The sequence below is a fragment of the Mus caroli genome, unplaced genomic scaffold (genome assembly GCF_978045245.1).
Source record: "Mus caroli unplaced genomic scaffold, Mus_caroli_1 scaffold_12, whole genome shotgun sequence".
NCBI classification, from domain to species: Eukaryota; Metazoa; Chordata; class Mammalia; order Rodentia; family Muridae; genus Mus; species Mus caroli.
In genome coordinates, this window is record NW_028227267.1 from 114982597 (window position 1) to 115005850 (window position 23254).

The following is a 23254-nucleotide window of genomic DNA, read 5'->3' on the forward strand; positions in this document are numbered from 1 at the left end:
TCAATAGCCAGTTCTTGCTATTTGTATAAGTTATGCTCGATATGGCCATGCAAACTGGATTGGCAAATTCTGAACCCTAACTCCTAAGGGAAACCTGGGGTTTGAGGCTGCCGGTTAGAATGTGATCTGGAAGCATGTTCTAGTTTCTCTCAGTTTAAGAAATCTTATTTAAGATCTGTGTACTTGATGAACATTGAACTCAAGAGACCAAACTCAGAGTTGAATGAAGTGTGTGTTAAATGTGTGTTATCCCTAGGAGACACATCACTTCCTTCCTGGTGTCCGGCACATTAGACAGGTGTAAGCCCTGTCTATGCCAGGAACCCATTTATACAGTGAAATCACAGTTTGAGAACATGGGTTAAGTAGACCACGCTATAACATAGAGGCTAGAGTGCAGAGAGCCTTTGGTCACTGTTTCCTGCCAACTTGCACATGGAGCTCTTAGCTTGTTTGTTTATTTGTTTGTGTGTTTGTTTGTTTGTTTGTTTGAGTTTTGCCATATTGTATTATGAATATTGATTTGGGGTTTATCAATAAGTTTTCAGTAAGAAGACATATTTGCAAATATAAAATCTGTAGGTAATGATGATTGTGGTAAACTGTGAGTAGGACATGCACATAGCCGCTCGTTATATTCGTGTAACAATGACTTCCTATTGGTGTTGATAACTTTACATTCAAAAAAGTAGGAGGCAGAGATTTTGGAAGTAAGAATTTCAAACAAAATTCGAAGAGTGCTGTATTATTCTCTTTTTGATTGTGGGTTTAATCTCGGCTTGATTTTGACCCTTGCTCTGATCTTTCCAGGTCTTTCAGGGCTGTGGCCAGCCCAAACCTGCTCCCGCTCTCAGATCTGCTCGCTCAGCTCCAGAGAATTTTAACACCCGTTTTCGGCCCTACAACCCTGAGGAAAGACCCACAACTGCAGCGGGCACGAGCTTGGACCGGCTGGTGAGTGCTCCAATTGCTGCCTGTGAGGACCAGGGAGGCCCTCTCTGTCACCCAGGTCTTTTGCTCTGTAAGGGCCGGGCTACGGGCTTCCTAAAGGCTGAAAAGGCTATCGTCCCGTGTCTGCTCCTGGTCTCTGTTAGAATGGTGTGGGCAGTAAGAGATTCTTTTTTTTTTTTTTTCTTTTAGATCGTGGATTTGGTTATATAAGAACTCTTAAAACTATTAATGCACTAGCGCATTGCCTAAAATTCCAACTTCATAGTTCTTCAAAATATGACTTTGAAAGCCCGATTGCTGGCCCCACCCCCCATGCCTGATTAGCAGAAGCTCATTTCTGATTGGCCTGCTTGCCCCGCCCCGCCCCCCTGCTTGATTAGCGGAAGCACGTTTCTGATTCGCCTGCTTCATCCTTTTCCTTACACGGTTGTTTGTGTGATTATGACATCCTGTCATTTTCTTATCATTTCTCAGAGGCTCAGTTTTCTATTTGGAAAGTCTCTTTTAGGAAGTCCCAAATTAATATTGATGTTTTGTGTTGTTTCCTAGATGTCTACTAAAATTTGGGAACTTAGGGCTATTTAAATGTGTCAGGGACTGGGTGATTTTCATGTCAGAAAAGTTTATCTGATGATGGCTACTATATGCATAATAAATATAGTTTTAATGTTTTTTTTAAAAATGACATAAAAATCAAGAGCTCCTAATTTCAAAGAAATATAGCCTGATCATTTCCAACTCAATACCTTCACTTCATAATGCTATAAACAATTTATATACCCTTGTTGTTGTTAGTGCTGAGAGTGTTGCTTTGCCAATTATCCTGATGTAAAATTAACAGATAAAACCCTTCAGGTCATACAGCATTTGAACCACATCTGATTGTGTCATATAAACTCAATCTCGAGGGTTGTTGATGGCGAAGTCCTTTTATTAGTCACTGTTAGGAATGGCTTTATAGTTTTAGTTAATACCCCTTCTGTTGTGTAGAACTCAGAAGATTAAATCGGTTGTGTTTGGCCTTCATGTAAGTACATCTCAGCTTTTCTCTCTATAAAAGAAAAACATCAAATGTATTTAGCAGCATGAAGGTCTGTCCATTAAGTGTCAAAGTGGAAGGGTACTTCTCGTTAACTGCTAAATTATGCCTTGAATTTATTGCCCTTTATTAGCAAATGAAGTCCCTCTTTAGCCCAGGTTTTGGAAAAGAAGCCACACGTGTGACCTTGTGTGCTTTGACCTGCCTTTCCTTACTCACTGCTGTCCTCTATCACGTTTCCAAGAAAGAAAAATTAAATTACTTACTAATTTTCTTTTAAGCATGCAATTTTACTCTGCCAAACAACTCGGTGAGCCTTCCTCAAGAATGTTAGTTTTCTTCAGAGTGCCCTGTTTACCTTCTAACTTCACAAAGTAATCTGCATTCTCTATGCAGAAACATTTGGGAAGCATAGATTAGATTTCACTTTAGTAGCGTGAAAGCCACCGTTCAAAGAGGCTAGGCCTTTCAAGGTTTCTGGGATACGATGTGAGATGAATCTCTCATGTACAAAATTGTTCCCACCAAGCACAGTATTGTGTTACACAGCTCGAAACTCTCACAAGAGCAGACCTCCTTCTCACTGAGATATAAACGCATAGAGCCTTTTAAAGAACAAGAACATCTTAGACACTTGATAAAACTGCGTGACATTTGGATACCATATTGACATCTATGATAGCCACCTAATAGTTTTCCTTTGTAACAGAGAAGCATCCCCTAGGAGAAATGGACACATACCCTTAAATGCGGAAAATAAAATGGGAAACAAAATCCCCACTGCTTCACACAGTACTATTGACAGCCCCAGAGCCCTGGTACCAACCCAGGAGCTGAACTGACTGCACAATGCTCTCCACCAGCAAAGCTACCGACTCCCTACGAGGTGTGACTTCAGGCTGTGCCCATGAGAACTGCAGCCTCGTTCACACTATATGTTATAAAATTCTGATTTCTTTTCAAATTTGAGAACCAGCCATTTGTAAATCAGATCAGCCTCCTTCCAGTTGGTTTCTCTCCTTCACTCCTAAAATCAAACATTCCCACATCAAAAGATGTTCCACCGAAGTTATTCCAAAGACGTAGACGCTGGGCCCGAAGCTCCCTACACGGGCTTGCTTTGCAGCCTCTGGCCTCCCCAAGGCCTTTTCCTTTTAAGCTGTGCCTGCCTTCTACACAGAGGCTCAGCCGGCAGGGGTGGTCTTTCATGGACCTGTTCCAGGGTCAACCCTGTGAGTTCTCCGGATGGGTCTGTTCTCTGTGATAGCCCATCTCCGCTATTTATAAACAAATCTTGAGATACCTACTCCTGTCTTAGCTTTGCCCTGCAAAGATGGTTCCTGAATATTCATAAGAAGTGTGTGCCCCAGAAAAAAAGAGGATAATTGGGAAATATTTCTGTTTCAGCAGAGGAAAATGTTTTAACAGCCAACGTCAATAGAAGCCGTCACTTACCTCGCCCTGTCCACCAGAATGAAAATAACTTCATTCTGATGCTTGCTCTTGGGAGGGAGGGGTGGCTTCTTGGCACCTTTTAAATTAGTGCCTGTGGTATTGACTCTGGAATCTGTTGGTAAATGTTCTTATGTCAGTTATTGTAAAACTGTTTTTATGTGCGCTGGTAATTAAGGGGTCTGTTTTAGAACTAAAAGTCTCAAGCCCCAAGTTGATGCTAAAATTCACAGAGGAGAATTGGAAAGAATATGGTATCTTTCAAAAAAAAAAAAAGCTTGGTCCCCTCGTTAAGAACTTATAAATTCCCATATCTCACAGAAACGGTTCTATTTGTTCTTCGAAAGTTGCGTGGGCCTAAAATGCTGTTGACAGTAACCAGCAGCCTTCAAGCATGCCACCCTCGAGTCATGCTTTGTTTTCCAAAACCAAATGATTGTATTTGTGTAAATCCAGCCACTGATAGAGAGCTGACTTTGGGGGAAATATCAGAGTCCTCACTGCCAACAGCCGCATGTCATTGCAGCTGCTGCCAAGGCCCTCAGCTGATCCCGATGACAGACTGGTCTCACGGCCATAGCTCAACCCAGCAGCTCCCCTGTCCCCACAGGCTGCTAAAGGTTTCAAGTTAAGTGGGCCAGGGGTCATTATTGGCACTCTGAAAGCGATTGGTTCTCTTCTCCTTTTCCTAAATTTATCCTCTGCAGATTGTCTTAAATGCTTTGATGTCAGGCTAGGAGTCTAGACAGCTCCCACTCGCTGGAAATATCAGGTACAAAACTAAATCATCACAATGTTACCGGAGTTCCCAGGTCTAAGCACGCAGAGGTGTTGGACATTATCCTGCTGAAAGGCAATTAGAAGAAGGGCTCAGGAAATCAGAGCACAATGCTCTTGCTCCCGAACACACTCAGGCAGGGACTGTCCATTACTTACAGTGGCTTTTTCATGAGGGCAAATCTGAACTCTAAATTACAGCCCTTAGAGGAATGTGGTTTATATAAAAGTCAACCTAAAAAAAAAAAAAGACCTGGAAGTTAACTCACCACCTTGTGATGGTTTAATCCAAATCAACTCCAGTAAGTATCTCACCTTGTTCTGGATGTCACGGTATGTCTCTGAGTCACGAAGAATGTGGGCGGGGTAGATGGAATGCCAGCCAACTGATGTATCTACGCTTTGTGCCTGTGCTGTGCTATGATGTATAAAATAATCTCTTTCTCTTTTTCTTTTGAATCTGTCTTCCTCTTGCTTCCCAGAGGACTGTGTGGAGGACCATGCAGCACAGTGTAAGAGCTGGGCTCATTCTTTTGTTCACCCCATTTGTCTGAAACGTTCCTGAGAAAAGCCACCTCCCATTCCCGTGCCCCTCTATCTGGGATGAGTTGACCACTGCACAGGGCCAACTTGTTGCCCTGTTTCCTCTCCATTTGGTATTTACGATTCAAACCTGTTTGGGTAGTCTTTCCCGATGGCAAGGTTTTCAGTCTAGTCTTTGTAGAACACTACCTCATTTGGTGACTGATTTAAGCTCTATTTCAATATTCAGACTATTGTCTGCCTGAAAAACTAGCTCATCTCGATGGGCTATCTTGACCTTTTCTTCTTGTGCTGGAGAATTATTAATAAAATAATAAAATAATAATAAAAACAAACATGGACTCTCAGGCCCAAGGAGCTAATTTTTCCATTAGCAGGAACATAGAATTTGGGGGCTTAAAAATAGTTTATGGCATAAACCGTTTTCCTGCAATATGTTTCATTGTTGTTCCTATTTTGAACGTACTAGGTGCGTTGTTTTCATTTGGTTGGTTGGTTTGAGCATTGTGGGAGGGAGCACTGGCTATTGTTTCATCTGAAGGTGGCCGGTGTTGGTCTGAGGACAGAAATTCTATGTTACCTTGGCTGTTACACTAACTAAAACATTATGTAATGTGGCTCTCAGAAAGCTATTTCCTGACAATACCAGTCCTTCAAAGGGCCTGTACCCTTAAGCTGGGAGTGTGGTGAATATTGTAATTCCAGTTTAAAACCACCCTGGGCTACCTAGAGAGTTCAAGGCCAGCCTAGGGCTCTATACCCTCTCTGAAACAAAACAAAGCAAATCTCACTGCACACTACACATGCGTGTCCTAGGACTGTAAAAGAAGGTGTCTGTATTGGAGGGGTATGTATGTATTCAGTGAGCATGCTCATGACATCAATGGTGTTTTGTGTCCACCTTCCTCCTGCCTTAAACTAAGTGGTACCAGTACTGTGTGATAGTTCACCTTTAAAATTCATTTAATTCAAAAAGAACTTGTCCCTGCTGAGTAGCCATGCATCCACAGTTTCAAGGGCTATCCCAGGGCACTTGGGATGAGGTAAAGAGAGGTTAAATCTAGAATAGGAACATTCTAGAAAAGAATGAGGAACATTCCAGAAAGAGAGCAAGAGACAGGAAGGCAAAGGGCTTGCGAGTTCCTGATACTAAGTAGAGGATGGGACGAGTCACAGTTGGGCGTGGTTTCTGTTAGCTTGATCAAATGAATAGCCAGAATAATCCAGTCAGGTGGTATCCACATGTTCTTCCCCATACATCACCTCAGGAACACATGGACCAGTGTGACCTTGTAACTCCACCGCTAGAACTTCACCTTCTTTCAATGTAATCACATTAACACCCCATGTCTACCAGAGTTCCTTCTCTACTATCACCAAACACTGAAACCCCAAACTCTACTTTTGATAGGACTTTATCAAGAACATCTGCATCCCAATTGTAACTCACATGCAGAGGGCCCAGGTCAGTCCCGTGCGTGCTCCTAGGGTGGCGGCTCGGTGTCTGGGAACCCCTTTGCACCCAGGTTATTGATCCTGTCCCTGACCCCACCCGCTGACTCCTACGATTGATCCTTCTTTCCCTACTTCCACAGACTTCCCCATAGCTCTGCCTAATGTGTGGCTGTGGGTCTCTGCATCTGTTCCCATAGTTGCTAGAGGAAGCCTCCCTGAGACAGCTGGGTCAGGCACCAGTCTATGAGTATAGCAGGGTATCATTATCATTAGAAATCTTTCCATTTCATTGACTTTTTTTTTTTTTTGCCAGTTGGGTTGGGTCCTATCCGAGGTCTCCACCCTCATAGATTACGGGGAGTTACCACTGCAGTGGGTTCCTAGCTCATCGCTGAGATATCATCCCCAATTCTACTGTTGGTCTTCTTGTGGGACCAGAGGCTGTCTCTGACTCTTTTGCCAGCTTGGGCATCTGAGACCGTTTTCCTCCTACCAGATCACCTCTTGTCCAGCCTTGACAAAAGAGATGCCTAGTCTTATTGCAATGTGATACGCCATGTTTGGTTGATACCCTTGAGAGCCTGTCCTTCTCTGAAGAGAAACGTTAGGAGGAGTGGATGGGGTGGGGAGAAGGGTATGGAGGAAGGGGCTAGGAGGGGAGGAGGGGGAGGAGAAGGTGGTTAGGATGCAAAGAATCCAGTAGGAATAATGAAAGGTGGAAGAGGGAGCTGCGTCTTCCTCAATTCACTGGTGTGTTGGTAGAACCAAAGCTTTATTAATAGCCCCACAGACAGGCTTGAGGAGTGAGCGAACACCATCAAGATATGCACTTTGGGGCTCTCTGCTGACCTAGTCTATACACAGTCCGAGGTTCAGTCTCCAACCTGGTTGGAGGGGAGGTGCATGGAGGACTTTATTTGTTTATTTATTTTTTAATTATTGCTTTGAAACAAAACATTTGCGGCCGAAACGCTGGGAACTTGTTGTCCAGTCTGGTGGCTAATACTGTTTTCAGAGTAAAATGCCACTCGTAAAAAGTGTTCTCCCATGCCTCTCTGGGACATTAGGGTGTGATTTAGGAAGCCTGGGTTGTGAGGATTGGGCAACAGTTGTTCACTTCAAATTGCCAGGGCATTTCATTGCCACCCCAGAGGAGTCTGTGGCCCACCACTTTGCATTTCAAAGGGTGTCAGGCTAGATTTAAGAAGCCCTTTTATTTTCTGGGGATTCAGCCCCTCTTTTGGGGTTGGAACTGATCCCTTCCACAGTCTATCCCAACATACACACACACACACCCACACCTTTCCATCTTTGCTTAGCTTGAATAAGGAAAAGGAAACCTTCCCCAACAACACCACACCAGACTCTCTACTTAATCCGTTTCCTAAAGATAAATGGGTCAAAGTTAGATTGGCTTCCAGTCTCTGCTGCAGCTGAATAAATTACGCCCCACTCACCCCTGCAAACACTGCTTCTGCCCAGTCCCCTTCCCATCATGAGCTTCCCTGTCTTGCCTGAACCTGCTTTGTCTGTTTGCTATAAAACCCCACTGAGACACCCCAGTTTCATTTCCACCCTTGGTAATAACAGCAGCAAAGTGCAGTGCGCCTTCAAAGCCAGGAGAAAATAAAATACATGAAAACCAGCGCACCCGGCTTCTTCCGTGTGCTTCTTGCTGTTCTACGGGCAACACGCGCAGCGTGAGGCTGCAGAGAACTGCCTTTTCCATTCAGGGGCTTTGCACTTGATTGGGCCCAAGTGGGGACTCTCGGAAGACACCCATAAAAAGGGATGACTTATTTCCACGATATGCTGCTTAGTCTGTGGGTTTGAAGGATGCACAAATCTAACTCAACGGCGAGCGCTGCTGGAAACCCACGGAAAGGCTGCTGCTGCCGTGGAATCCTCAGCTCCTGCCAAGAGACTCTGGACTGTTTCCCCTCTTTGGGAAGTGACTCTTTCAGGCACATCAAAGAATAGTGGGAAGAACTGGATTTCATCAAGTGAGAAAGATAGACAATTCAGAAAGCCAGCCACATAACTTCCTGGGAGACAATGCCTACACAGTCTCCACCACTGTGGAGAGACCTGTCCAGAGAATGCTATGGAGCCTTGCAGTGATTAAAAACACAGTGCAAGTCTTAAGGGAGGAAACGCTTTGCACATTTTTTATTCAGTCTGGGTGCTCTAAAATCAGTCTCGAGGCGATCTACCAAAAAATAATAATAAAATAAAAAATCATGTTCAACTCTGAGTTAAAGGCTCCTCCAGTCTCATAAATAGTTCAGGAAAAGCCTTCATGATCTCCATGTCATTGTTCAGACTCAAATAGAACTAATGTAGATTCGGGTCTATTTTACAAGATGCTAATAGATTGACTCTTTTCTTCAGACTTTGAACTTTCTTTCAGGATTCCTTGGCTGCAGCTGAAATCCAAATAGATGCGTTCTGTACTTCCAATCAATCCACACGTTTGCGTATTGCGTTCTCCCCAGCGGTGTAGCACTCAGTAAAACGCCCTGACACATAAGATCTGCTTACAGTGAGGGCTTAGTGCTGGTGTCATCAAAAAGCCAGGGTTCCTGCTCATCAAAGACACCACTTTGTTAGACATCCTCCAGCGAACAGTAGCTAGCTTCCTAAACCATTAGCACACAGTAAATAGGAGTGTGATTTCATAATCTAGGATAGACTACACCAAACAAATGAAGAAGGAATATTAACAAATGAATAATCATTGACAAAATATGCAAATGGAATACATTAAACATCTGTAGCATCCTTGGCATAGGCCGTGTCTAATAGCTCATCTTCTTTTTCACAAGCTAGAACTTTCTACCCACATCTTGAACAAATTAAATGGGAACTTTTCTGTCAGTTATAAACTAGTCAGATGAAAAGTCCATCTGCCCACTCATTCTTGTTATCTTCTGTTATCAAGAAATGAAATTGGTGTTTCAGTGAATTGATCCAAAAATCTCAATAAGCAAGCCATACTAAACTGTCGAAATTAAAAATTTTTGTTCATATAAGACATCAGTTGGCATGGGCCTTTTAGTAGATACTGCCCATTAAATACTTCCAAACCTTCTTCTTGTTGTGAAAAACCTGCAGTAATTTTTCTTCCAGGCTGTCTGAGACATTTGCTCCACAACTCCCCAGTGTGAGGTTCATGCTGATGAGAGATAGAGTTGAAGAAATGGGATATTTCATAACTACCAGTTCTGATATATTTGCTGTATAATCAATCAGCTTTTAACCGACTCTGGGACCCATAGCATATATTTTAAAGCATTGAGAATTTGGCTATTCCCATAGCATACTTGAATCCTTTCCACTGCTGGCAATAAACCTCAGGCATAAACATTGTCGAGAAAACCAAATGAAAAGAAACCCACTCGAGTAAGAATTGACTTTGCTTCATAAATGTTAAAGGTGGAGAGATATCTGCAGTACGTAATAATTCTATTACTTAAGCTCATTCATGGTCATTACCATCGGAAGCCTGACTCCCCAGGTGTTTTCTTACAACTTAAAGACTGACCAAGCTATTAGAAAATGGAAGCAGCCAGGCTGGCCGAAATGAACGAACTATGAGCAGAAGGAACTCCACTATATTGTTAGCTGTCAAAAACTTGGGGGAGACGATTTTTGCATAGATGTGAAATCTTTAGAAGAGTTTGCAATACTATATTGATCTGCATGAGCCAAGAAGAGACAAATATGCCTCTGGGGAGAGCCCCACCGTGGTGGTATAATCAAACACATTGATTTCTTATTCATGCCAAGTGTCGCTGTGGATTGACCGTAACACCCTTCTTCCATGACTCTGGGTGGCAGAGAAGCTGTTCATTAGCGCTTCACACAGCAGTCACAGTGGTTGGAGGACTTGGCCATGTAGCTGTTATATCTCCACCTAGGAGGAGTGTATCACCTGGTTCACATCAAACCGACCAAAGTGAGTCATGTGACCAGGAAAGCCTTCCAAAATTCCAGCATGGATATTGGTGTGTATCTCACACAGACAGAAAATAGACATGTTCATGACAACTTTGTCAAGTTTTCTTTTCCTTTTTTATCCTTTTTTTAAAAAAAAAATATTGCTTGAGATAAATTCATCATTTGACCAGGACCATCCCTACTCCCTCCCCTCCAACTTCCCAGCATCCCTCAGTCAAGATTTCTAAACTAACAGTCTACTTTGTCATCCCCAGTTCTTACGATAAACCTTATGTTGAAAACACACATACAGAGTTGTCAGTCACTGTTCATTCAAGAAGTATTTGTTGGTCCAAACCTGACAGAGTCGGAGTGCATAATACCTCAGAAAAAAATGGCAATACAATTAACTACAATTTAAATCAGAGCATGCCATGATGATTGGTATACAATAGACTGATATTTTTTTGTGCCTTTGAAAGAATGAGCATGTAAAAAGAGTGGCGCCAGGGATGTACCTCGGGTACAGAGGGCCTCGCCTTTCGCAGAAGGTACAAAATCTTGAGTTCAGTCTCCAGTACTGGCAAAAATAAAAAAAAAAAATGTGTGCCCTGCCCCAGCACAGCAGCATCTCTGTCTAAATCCCACGGATGTTTTAGCATCAGCGGCTTATGAAATCCATCTGAACTTTGGGTTGAATCCTGAGTCAGCCGCAGCTTAGACATTCAGTGATAGAGTCTCAAAGAAAGAGGTAAGAGTTACTGCGGAGAAACAGTGGCAGCAGGAAACAGAATGAGCAGGGACGATTTTATCACTGGCATTTAAGCATCCTCTGGATCTAGCAATGCATAGTCCCAGGCAGCTTCCACATCGCAGCCCTAGAGTGCCCGTCTTTTATGACTTCATGTCATGTTTGCTTAGGCGAAGCCATTTTTCTGCTCCTCTCCTTTCTGGGTCAACCTTGTTGGAGCAAATCAAATTGTCTCCCCCTCCCCCTGTCCCGTGTCTCTTTCATACATCATCATTTAAGATTACCAAGAAGTTTGTTCTGGAACCTGCCCTTGTCTCCTCTTACAATATCAGTTTATTTCTGAGCAGTGTTCGTGAAGGAGAATACTTTTTACAGGTTAATCAGGAAAATTGCAGCAACTGACAGCAAGAGCAAGCGTATCGATTGCAGTGAAGTCTGGGGAATATGTGTGCTTTTGGCTCCTGTATGGAGCCATTTGCAAAATCCAAGAGCCTTGATTCTACTGGGAGAAAAATTACAATAAAAATTCATAAATTATTTATGTGTAATGAAGGAGGAAACTGATGACTTTGTAAATTTTATTCTAATGGATCTTGACCTCAGTAAACGGCCTCAAAGGAGCTGGCATTCATTTCTGTGGAATATACTCATTTCTTCCCTTGCAAACATGAGCGATTCCTGGGTTTCTCTTTTCTTGCTCGGTGAGAGCTAGAGAGAAGGGGCCTGGGCAGGAACAGCTCTGGGAAAGATACAGAGACAGCAAACGACTTTAATTGATCTCATATAAAACACCAGGACCAAGAGGCTGTCTGTAGAACAAGACACATGCCTGAGAAAATGTCTCCTGTTACCTGGAAAAATCAAATCTTCTGTTTGCAACTGATATCAAGAACAGGAAGCTGCTTAGGATTTCTCATCCTCTCTTTGGTGCAGGTTTCTTAATAAAGGGAATAAAGTCACACGATTTTTCTTACACTTCCATTAAAATAACTTCTAGGCAGTGAGATGGCTCAGCAGTTAAAGTCCCTGGCCACCAAGTCTGATGATATGTGTTCAATGCCTGAGATCCACATGAGAGAAGCAGGGAACTTCCTCCAGCAAGTCTCCCTTTGATCTGCACACACACACACACACACACACACACGATACAAGCACTCAAGCATGTGTGCACACACACACACAAATTGATATAATTTATCATTTTAAACGTTCTCCACCATGGCACTTGCTCTAAACTTGTTTATTTATTTTACTAAAGCTCTCCTGAGATTCCTCAATCTGAATACGTGTTTCATTAATCTGGAAAATTCCAAGTCGTTATCTTTTCAAATGTTACTTCAACCTACCTCATTTTCTTTCTTTCCTACTTCATAAGCTACGACACATGCGCTCAGTGGCTTCTGCGTGGCTCTCGCCTTTCTTTACCTCTTGCTATGATGAGACTCACTCACTCCACTCCCCTTTCCAGTGGATTAACACGTTTTCATGATATATAATTTTCCGTTGAGCCCATCTGTGTGCGGTGATTTCATTGACGGTTTCTGGTATTTATTTCTTCCTCTCCAATGTGCTAGCTCTGACATCTTGCTGCTTCTCACATTCTTGATTCCACCTTTTCCATTTTATGTGCATTCATTTTGCCCTCAAACTTATCCTTTGAACGGTTGAAGAGTTTACTGATCTTATCTAGAATTTGTTTGTATTCCAACCTTGTGCGTGTGTGTGTGTGTGTGTGTGTGTGTGTGTGTGTGTGTGTGTGTACTTATATTTCTTGAACAGTTGATAGGAATTCTTTTGGCTGGTGTTGAAGGCTATTTGTACTTCATGATCACCCTGAGGCCCCCATTATTGAGGGGATGCCTCAAGCTCATCACTGAAGCTTTTCTCTAATCTTCTGTTCTTTACTCAACTGCCAAGCATATAAAGCCGAAGCTCAAGTACCCAGGTCTGAAGAATGTCCTTCTGGCTGCAGCCAGCCTCGAGACTCTCAGTCCTAGGTAGAGTTCCATTTTTACTTAGCTTTATGCTTTGGAAGATTTATTACTTTCTTGCCAACTTGTTGACTTCTTGAAATTATAATTTCTATATTTCATCTGGAAGTGTTAGTTGATACTAGATGCAGAGCTGTCAGGGGATCCAGTTTTCTATATTTCCCAGGAAGTACACAGAAAACCATGCACACACATTCACAGGTTGGCATAGGGTCCCTTCCTCCACCAGCAATGTGCTACGATCCTTAGACCCAATGAAGTATCTGTCAACCATTTTGCATCAGAGCATTGCAATACTTATTCATTCGGGTCCTTGGTTTCTGATAATGATTCTAGAGAGTACATTTTCCTTGAGCTACAGGACAGTTGGTTTTGTTGGCTAATAGTATTCCAGGTACCCATATGAACTTTTGCTCTGCAAATTTCACTCCCCATCTTTGTAGCTCCAGTGCCACCAAGCTTGAGCCTCTTGACCCAAGTCTTTCATAGGAACAAAGTCTCACAAGGCTTAAGACCAGACTTCTGAATATATACAGAGTGGGGACAGGAGAGAGGGGAGGGAGAGAGAGAGAGAGAGAGAGAGAGAGAGAGAGAGAGAGAGAGAGAGAGCCTCTTTGCTGGTGAGCTTCTCCCATGCATGGCCAATTTTAATCAAAAGATACCACTTCTTACGAGAGCCACTGGCCTTCACGAAAGTGGACTGAAGTAGACCATTCATGACATTTTTTTATGTTGGCACCTGGAAAGACTCACCTCCACCACACTCTCTCACTATGACCAATTGACCAAAAAGAATAGAAAAGTGAGCTGTCAACTCTTCACACTCTTCTCGGGTGATGACCTCCAGTTGCCGTATGGGGTCTGGTAACTACTGTCCCATCTTAGTTCAAGTGCTTTTCACAGCAGAGCCTTGTGTCACTCAACAGCTTGGATATGTTCTAAGAAATACCTTATGTGGTGACTCTGGCCCTGGGCAGGCATCTCAGAGTGCACATTCCATCTCAGATGGTTGAGATCGGTCACAGGGCCTTTAGATGCAAACCTGATGCACCCTGAACGCAAGATGCTACTGATATGCATGTTGTTATGGCTTGGGACTTTAGTATTCCTCAAAGACCAGAATGCCAAAAGGTTGGTCACCAGCTTACAGTGCTCCTGGGAGGTGGTAGGCTGTGGGAAGTGGATTATTTCAGAAGGAACATGGAATGTTAGGTGGTGCCTTTAGAAGGAACCCTGGGATCCCACCATCACACTCCTTTTCCTCTCCTTCTCTGCCAACCCATAATCTATGAAGCTCTGTGCTCATACAGCCCAAAGCAAAGGGGCCAAGAAACCACACACTCAACCTCTAAAACCATGAGCCCAAATCCACCCCACCCCCACCCTCCACAAGGTGGACATCATGGGTATTTTGTCACAGAGGTATGAAACTGACTCACACACAGGTCTGCAGGGCCAGCTGGCGTGGCATTCAAGTGTATTCCGTTTCTTCCTTCCATTCCTTCACTCCCTGCCTCAGACAGGCAGAGAAACAGAGCTCTATTTGGTCTCATCACACCTGCTGCTGTGGCTCCAAATGAGAACTGTAAGACAGGAAAGCCTCACACATTTGGCAGCACTGTTCCCTCCCCTTGCTCTTCCCCTCCCCTACACTCCAGGTGAGCATCTTGTCCCCCCCCCCTCCGCCCCCCCCCCCCGAGCATGCCTGTGTCCCTGTCCTCAGGGTTTAGGTGTTTAAAGCGCAGATGCCATGTTATGACCATGTGGTAGCTCAGGAATTTCTTAATCTCGTCTCATTTTCTGAACTGTGAAATATTTATTAAATATCTGTAGTATGACAGCATAAAAAGTAAGCTTTCCATCCATGCTAAGCAAGCTGTGGTCTGCCTTAAACCTAGTCATTATTATTAATAGATATAGTAGATTGTCGGCAGCTATTAACAGCATTCAGCTGAAACAATTCAGGCATGTGCTGGGATATGAGTCTAACACAAGCCTGCACATAAACACCCCTTCCCCAACCGTTAGTCTGTACAGTAAGGCTCCACACTTCAGCAATGAAGGTAGGCTCAAGCCGGGTGCAGGTGGGTCTGGGCACTGAGGACGTGTAGAAAATGGGAGTGAGTGGGTGCTGGCTTCCCACTTCATTGTCTAAGTCCACAAGGAAGCTTCTGAAAGCGCAGCCACAGAGCAAGCGGATGACAAGATGCCCCCCATGTGCACGTCTGAGAAGCTGGTGAGAGACGCAAGTCCTATGAATGCCTTCAGGAAGGATGCAGCTAAGAGGTGGATGAAAATAACCTCGAGGAACAATGGTACTCGGAGGAACGAGGGACACGCTTCTGAGGGTGAAGTGCCTGCCTGTGGCCTCACATCACTGCCCAGGACTGCTGCAGAAAAGCTTTTAAAACACAATCAAGCCGGGCTGGGAAGACGAGCCAGCAGAGGACGTGAAAACCCAAATTAGGTGACAGAAATGAATATGAAGGTGAGATACATCTGAAATTGCTCTTTAAAAAAATCACTTGAAGGTGAATACCAGGGACATGTCTGCGACGGTCATTTCCCTACACAATGATCAGTGCCTCGGGAGCAGATTTGACTACAGGACTGACAACAAGAAGAAGAATCTTGCAGCTATTTTTATGTTGCTCCATTTTGACCTCTCTCCTTTTCAAATACTAGGACAGAAGCACAATATTTAGGCTAGTGGCCCAAGGACAAAAGACAGAGAAACTAGCACAAGATCCCCGGCTTCTTCTCCTTACTTCTGGGTTGATGTCCAGTGAATTCTCCTGTCTGTCTGTCTGTCTGTCTGTCTGCAGGCCAAAACAGAACAGAGTTCCAGGCTGCAGCAGGGTTGGCCTCCAGGCTGTCACAGAGCAACACATCCTGAGACAGAGGCTACACATTTGTGAAGGGCTCCAGGACAGACAGACGGATGGTTTGCATGGTGCTGCCTCCCTTGCAAAGCCGGAAGCAGCCATGAGGAGACCCCTCGGGCTGGTTTCCATTCTCAAAGGCCTAATGTAACACCCCTATAGGGCCTGTGATATGTCTGCCACCACCAAAGGCCAACCCAGCGGTGACAAGGCACTTTAATAGATTTGCTGTTGTTCCATTCCGTAAGCCCTGACGGGTAAAAGAGAGCAGGAGTGTGAGGTTTACCCTGCTGGTGTGAGGACCAGTCTTCCAGCCCAGACTGACTTCACTAAATCAATGACAGAACCCAGGAAAGGGCACTGTTCTGTCTCCTGTCACCCAGCTAAAGGAAAACACGGAAAGACTCTCGGGGAACAGTGGGACAAAGAGCAGTAGGTCTGGATGCCAGCGACGGACGACTGGGATTGTTTCCAGAACCTTCAACCAGCTCTGCTCCAGAGAGCGCTTCTCCTTAAATGGCTGATCTGTTCCCAGAGGCTGCTGACTGTAGGCCCCGGGGTTCTAAGCACTCATCCCGGGTGCTTCCCAGTATTGCCAGGCACTTTGTTTTTCTGAATTGTGGATTTAGGAGTCAAAGCCGTGGGCCTGTCGATTGGACAGAAGAGGCTTGCGGCACAGGTAATTGAAGATGCCTGTGGGAGTCTGAACTGCCCTTCGGGACGTCTGGCTTGGGGTTGAAGGGTTGAAACCATTGCTACCCATGTTTGTCTTCTGCATCCGAAGGATCCCATTATCTGGAGCTGTGGTCAGCTCCTCTCCAAGCCTTAGCCAGAGTGACTCACGTGGCTCTTCAGTTACCAGCAACACTCATGTGGTGGGTTGGCCCACGTCAGCTCTCAGCACACAACTGTGCGTTTTGGGAAACAGAGCAGAAGATGACAGGCTCCTGGCATAGACTTTGTCCACACCACAAATGTGGATCCTCTCTCAAGATGGTCACAGCAGGAACGGAGGGAGACAGCGATGAGCTAGCCCTGCCCATCAGTCACAGCCCCTGAGGAGAACAATCCAGAACATGTGTTCTGCATTTGGAAGGGACTGATCCCCACTTTAGGCTACTATCCTCGCTTTCCCGGGATCCAGCAGTAAAATGATGGCTCTTCAGATCACACCAGCGAAGCTCTTTGCCTTTCAACTTGCATATCCCATAATATACCTAATAACACAGTTTTTAAACAGTGTCATGGTGTGACTGTAACACACATTTTTATTCTGTTTTCCTGCTAAAATCAGATATATGTGGAAGTACGTGTGGCGAGTGTGTCCATATCAGCATATAGTGAAGTAGTATATATCTCACAATGAGGAAAAGCCATGAAATTACAAAAAGGAAAAGTAAAATCAAACCTTGTTGTATTCACTACTCGTGTGACAAAGAAAGTGGGAGCTTTAGGGGCTGGAGAAATGGCTCACAGTCAAGAGCCCAAACCAAACCGACATAGGCCCTGAGTCTGTTCCCAAGGCCCTGACAGGAAGCTGAGAACACCTGTAACCCGACTTGCAGAAGATCTCATGCCCACTGCTGGTCCTTACAGGCACCGCATGCCCACACACACACACACACACACACACACGCACACACACACACACACACACACACACACACTCACACACACACACACACACTCACACACACTCACACACACACACACTCACACACACTCACACACACACACACACTCACACACACACACTCACACACACACACACTCACACACACACACACACTCACACACACTCACACACACACACACACTCACACACACACACTCACACACACACACTCACACACACACACACACTCACACACACTCACACACACACACACACTCACACACACACACACACTCACACACACTCACACACACACACACACTCACACACACACACTCACACACACACACACACTCACACACACTCACACACACACACACACTCACACACACACACACTCACACACACTCACACACACACACACTCACACACACACACTCACACACACACACACACACTCACACACACACACACACTCACACACACACACTCACACACACACACACACTCACACACACACACACACACACACACACACGCACGCACGCACACCCTGAGCCTCCCCTCTTGTTGTGACACCATGATAGATCCCTTGCAATCAGTAAACTACAACAGCTATTGCTCCTTTTCAAGGATACATTTTAAATTAACCCTACAGGAAATTATGACCTATGTAGTCTCGTTTTCTACTAAAAAATGTAAATAAATAGATAAGGCCTTCCTTCTAGTGAGTCCCCTAACTTCCCTTCTCCTAGGTAAAGAGGCAGGGATTAGAGGAAGCCCAAAAGGTGAGGACTTTGGTAAACTCTTTCCCAGCCTGCAAACACTCCGGCTTTTATGAGTCACCAGCACCACTGTTCCCATGAGACCGGCTATACCACGAGCGTGGGGAAGGCGAGTCTTCTTTCTCAGCTCCCACGCTATTTTACCAACAATCTCACTCTCACAGTCAGGCTTACAGTTCAGTCACCACCTCTACCAACGTGAGACAGCAAATATTCTCAGTCTGCACGAGGGACTCTGGCATTCCGATGCACAGGAGGAGGCACTCCCCGGGCATTTTTTCACACACAATAATTTTAGAAACCAGACCCAATGCCTGCTGTTGGGCAGGGCTATTTGTGTAGCTGTAACAGTTTTGCTGGTGGCGTTTGCGGTGGTATTGTCCCCTGTGTCAGCAAACTGCCTTGTGCGAGGGACTTGGGGGACTATCGGAATCTCACAGAGATGATTAATTACCAAGCACCTCCTCACAGATGTTTCCATCGACTTGGTGACGGCCTCTTGCGTCCCTCCCTTGTTCCCTGCAGCCCCACGTTTCCCACCCTGTGGCTCCCTCTCAGCTGGGGCTTCTTTCCTGAAATTCTAGGCCACAGCACAAGAACCAAGGTGTTTTTACATCACGGTTCATCTCCTACAGTCAGAGCTAAAACAAAAGCAAGTGTTTTAAAACACACCAGGCACTTGGAGGTCACTGCCGCTGTGCTTCTGTCTCCAGGGGGGAGGGGGCACCACCATCCACCTTCCCCGCCTCATCCTGACCATCCACGGGAACACTAGGTGTTCAGACTGACTACAAATAGGAGAAGGCCAAGCCTGAACGAACGCCTTGTTTCCATTTGAGGGAGGCTCTAAATTTCGTCTCCCTACTAACAGACTATGTATCACAGAGTCAAGCCAAATAGATGTCGGTGGTTTCTCCCTGGTTTCCCTAAATAGCTCCAGCCTAGGGCAGAGGAGAGAGCGCTAAGAGGTTCCCTACCTCCGAGAAGCTGAGCCACACCACACACCTGAGGATGTTAGCATCCACTTTCCATCCACACTGCTTCCCCATGCTCCCCTGTGAATTTGGTGAGAAAGAAATTAGTGAAGGGCTGCCCTCTGCCTCCCAGAGATGTTTTGCATTACAAAGCCACAGCTGAAGAGAGAGCTGTCACTGCTATTATTAAGAGCCTCCCTGCCCACTAGACCAGCATTCTGACCTGACCGGAGAGTACCTACATCAGATGCTTATTAAAACTGATGACCATCCTTTCGTCTTAGCTCCAAACTTTGTCTCTGTAACTCCTTTCATGGGTATTTTGTTCCCTATTCTAAGAAGGAATGAAGTATCCACCCATAGCTGTCTTGTATGAGACTATGCCAGTGCCTGGCAAGTACAGAAGTGGATGATCACAGTCATCTATAAGATGGAACACAGGTCCCCCAATGGAGGAGCTAGAGAAAGCACCCAAGGAGCTAAAGGGGTCTGCAACCCTATAGGTGGAACAACAATATGAACTAACCAGTACCCCCCAGAGCTCATGTCTCTAGCTGCATATGTAGCAGAAGATGGCCTAGTCGGCCATCACTGGGAAGAGAGGCCCTTGGTTTTGCAAACTTTATATGCCCCAGTACAGGGGAATGCCAGGGCCAAGAAGAGGGAGTGGGTGGGTAGGGGAGCAGGGCGGGGGGAGGGTATAGGGAACTTCTGGGATAGCATTTGAATTGTATATAAAGAAAATATCTAATAAAAAGGAAAAAAAAACCTGACGACCAACCAAGAGGTGCAGTAAATCAGCCAAGGGAGACTGAGGGCAGGAAATCTATACTGTGTCTCTCTATATGTGATGTGGTGTGTATGTCACAGAGGTCAGTATTGGAGGCCGTCCTTATTTAATCTCTTTTTTGAGACAAGGTCTCTGAAGCTTGACAACCCCGCTAGACTGGTGGGCCAGAGAGCATCAGGGATCCTCCTGTCTGCATAGGCTGCAGTTACAGATGTGCCAGCACGCCAGGCAGTTCCTATGGGTTCAGGGATCTGAACTTAGCCCTCATCCTTGCAGGACAGGCACTCTGCTTACCGAGCCCTTCTTCTCAGCCCCAAATCTATGCGTTTAACAAGCTCTGAAATGACTCGGATGGACGCTACCCACCATGTTGGGTAGACGGTTATTGACTGTCAGCCATTTTCATCTCTGCATCCCCAGGACTAATATAAACAGCTGTGGATGTCTTTTGGGGAGAATGACTTACGAGAGGGGTGTATGGACCTTGTGGCTGGTGCATGAGAGAGTTCACCTGAAAGCAAGTTCCCCCCCGACAGAGACAGAAAAAGCTAACATCACACTTGGTGGCAGTGTGGGATTGAAGCTCTACTTTCTGGCTGCCTCTGATATGGGTCTCGCTGATGTCAGCTGCAGTCTTTGCCACTTCCCTGACTCGGCTGGAAATAGACGCAATGACAGGGCCGCATGGAAGACAGCGCTGTCTCCTGCAAGCCTTTCAAGAGAAAGATTGCATGTAAATGGTAAACAGACTAAGAAATACTCCTTCGGAATATCCTGTGGCCTGTCTACTGAATTTTGCATTTTTTTTCTTTCTAGATCAGAGCTAGAATTTTGGTCCAAGGCTACATAGTCTGCCGAGGAGTGGATGGGCTGCCATAGAAGGGTATTAAACTAGGAGTCAGGGTCCTACTTTGGGCCCTGCAGCTATGAGTAGCCTTAGGCAGGGCTTATCCCCTTCCCCAGCCTCTGAGATAAGCCTTTACACCGAGGAGTGAACGTTAGAAGTTCAGTTGTCCTTGAGCAAACCAATGGTGAGCTACTTGGCTGTGGGACTTCTCAACAGTGACTCCATGTAGGTTCAACAAAAGTTGAAGACCAAATCCTGCAGATGTAAATCCTGTGGCAGAATTGGGCCGGGCCGGCTGTGCTGGGGAGGGCTTGGAGGACAAATGAGGCCCTCCCTCCCTTGGAGAACATGTGAAGCCCTCAAGGTTTTATTTCTCTGTCAGAATAGCTAGTTAGTGGCTTTTAGCGAAGGTCCAATATTTCTTTGTTATCCAACAGAGAGTCAGAATAAACAAATGCGGTCAGGAACATCTCCTAGGCACAGGAAAAGCCATGCTTGAACTTAAGCCTCTGAAAACATTGGCCAAAAGTGGGTCCCCCGTGTGTTCCAGGCTATAAATTTTCTCAGGAGCTCAGTGGTCCCAGCCGCGCCGCGCCCCGCCCCCACTCTACCTACCAGGAACAGTTCCCAGCAGCAGGCTGTACCTCAGTGTCCGGAACAGCTGCCACTTGCTTAGTCTGGGAAGCATCCAAGTCCTCTCAGAGCAGACTCCCTCCTGCACTTCCTCTTTGAGGAAGCTTGTCCCAAATTACACAGCCAAGGTCTTCAACCCAGGGGAAGTTTGTTCTCCACAGGATCTGGAGAGAGAGAGAGAGAGAGAGAGAGAGAGAGAGAGAGAGAGAGAGAGAGAGAGAGAGAGAGAGAGAGAAATTATCAGATCTCAAACAATTACAATTAAAACAACTGTGCCATCGTAACCAAAATTTGTGTTTCCTCATGGAAATTGATTTCCACTCTGTCAAATTGAGTGCCTTTCGGGGACCTAGAAAATCTTGGATTGTTCAGAAATCTTCCCAACTGCCTTTGCCTTCCCCCTCTTTTTCCATTAACCTTGGGCCTAGATGGGAAAGAAATCATTGGATCAGAAACTTTGCCCATTCCCACAAACATGACTTCTTGAACCTCCCAAGAGGCATAGCAGAAGCCAAATGTGATTCCTCAGCCTTCAGAGTTGGGTCACGTGACTCATCAATGCAGATGAAGGTACTTCTGAACTTCAATGTGCCTTTGAGGGGTAGGAAGCTCTCTCCGTGGGCAGTGCTTGCCACAAAAGCATGAACACTGAGTCCATGTCAAGCCAAGGATGGCAGCATTCCTTATAACATCGAAGTTCTGACACGGAGACGGGGGGGAGGGGGGGGCGCGGGGGGGGGGGGGCAGAGACAGAAGAATCCCCAGAAGCGCACAGGTCAAGCTTGCTCGGCTCATACTACAATGGACAAGACACAGACTCTGCCTCAGCAAGGGGGAAGGGGGGACTGACCCACAGTGTTGTCCTCTGGACAAAATACATACATACATGCATTGTAGTATGCATACATGCCTATCCTAACACATGTACATCCTACAAGCATACCTTTCACACATACATCCTACACATACATACACACACACTCGCGCACACACATCCTACACATGCATGCACATTGTACATATATACATTCATGTGTTTTATACAGATCACAGTCACAGAGAAAGTCACAAAGATAGATGATAGATAGACAGTAGATAGATAGATAGATAGATAGATAGATAGATAGATAGATAGATAGATAGATAGACAGACAGACAGATAGATAGATAGATGCATATGACAGACATACAGGATGCCTTTTGAGTTATTCCTGTTAAGATGTTTGCTTTTTCATGGAGAAAGGTTAACAAGAGGGGTTTTTAAGAGGGGCAATCAGTTCCCCAACAACATATACCCTACATGTATATGCACATCCTACACGTTACATTCATGTGCTTTATACAGATCATACAGTCACAGAGAAATATAGATGATAGATCATAGATACATAGACAGACTGATATATAGACTAGACGATAGGTAGATGATAGATACAGAAACAGATAGATACATAGATATATAGATAATAGATAAATGGGTAGCTATATAGATACATAGACAGTCAGGCAGCCAGGCAGAGGCAGGCAGGCAGGCAGGCAGGATGCCTTCTGAGTTACTCCTGTGAGATGTTGCTTTTCATGGAGAAAGGTTCACAAGCGGGTGTTTAGGTCCCTCAGTCAGTGTCGATGTCAGCCCCACCTTCCCTCTTCTGAAAATCCTCTGTTGTTCGGAACACTAAGCAGCTTTACTTACGGTGCAACTGCCTGGTAATAACCTTTAGTTCCAAACAAGGCCTTCCCTCATTTAAAACCCCTTACTAGAACTGGCCAAGTAATCTCGGGCGGTCAGTTCACTTCTCTGAGCCCAGGTTGCTGCAATTCTCAGTCTTG

At 45.2% G+C, this 23254-nt stretch overlaps 1 protein-coding gene across 1 annotated transcript in view; it reads left to right on the top strand.

Moving 5' to 3' along the window:
• The window catches only part of Gpc6 (glypican 6), a 1019946-nt gene that overhangs the window by 928134 nt on the left and 68558 nt on the right, over positions 1–23254 (top strand). Inside the window, exon 6 of the mRNA XM_021181728.3 lies at positions 811–954. Coding sequence (XP_021037387.1) covers positions 811–954 — 144 coding nt within the window. The remainder of the gene's footprint in view (positions 1–810; positions 955–23254) is intronic.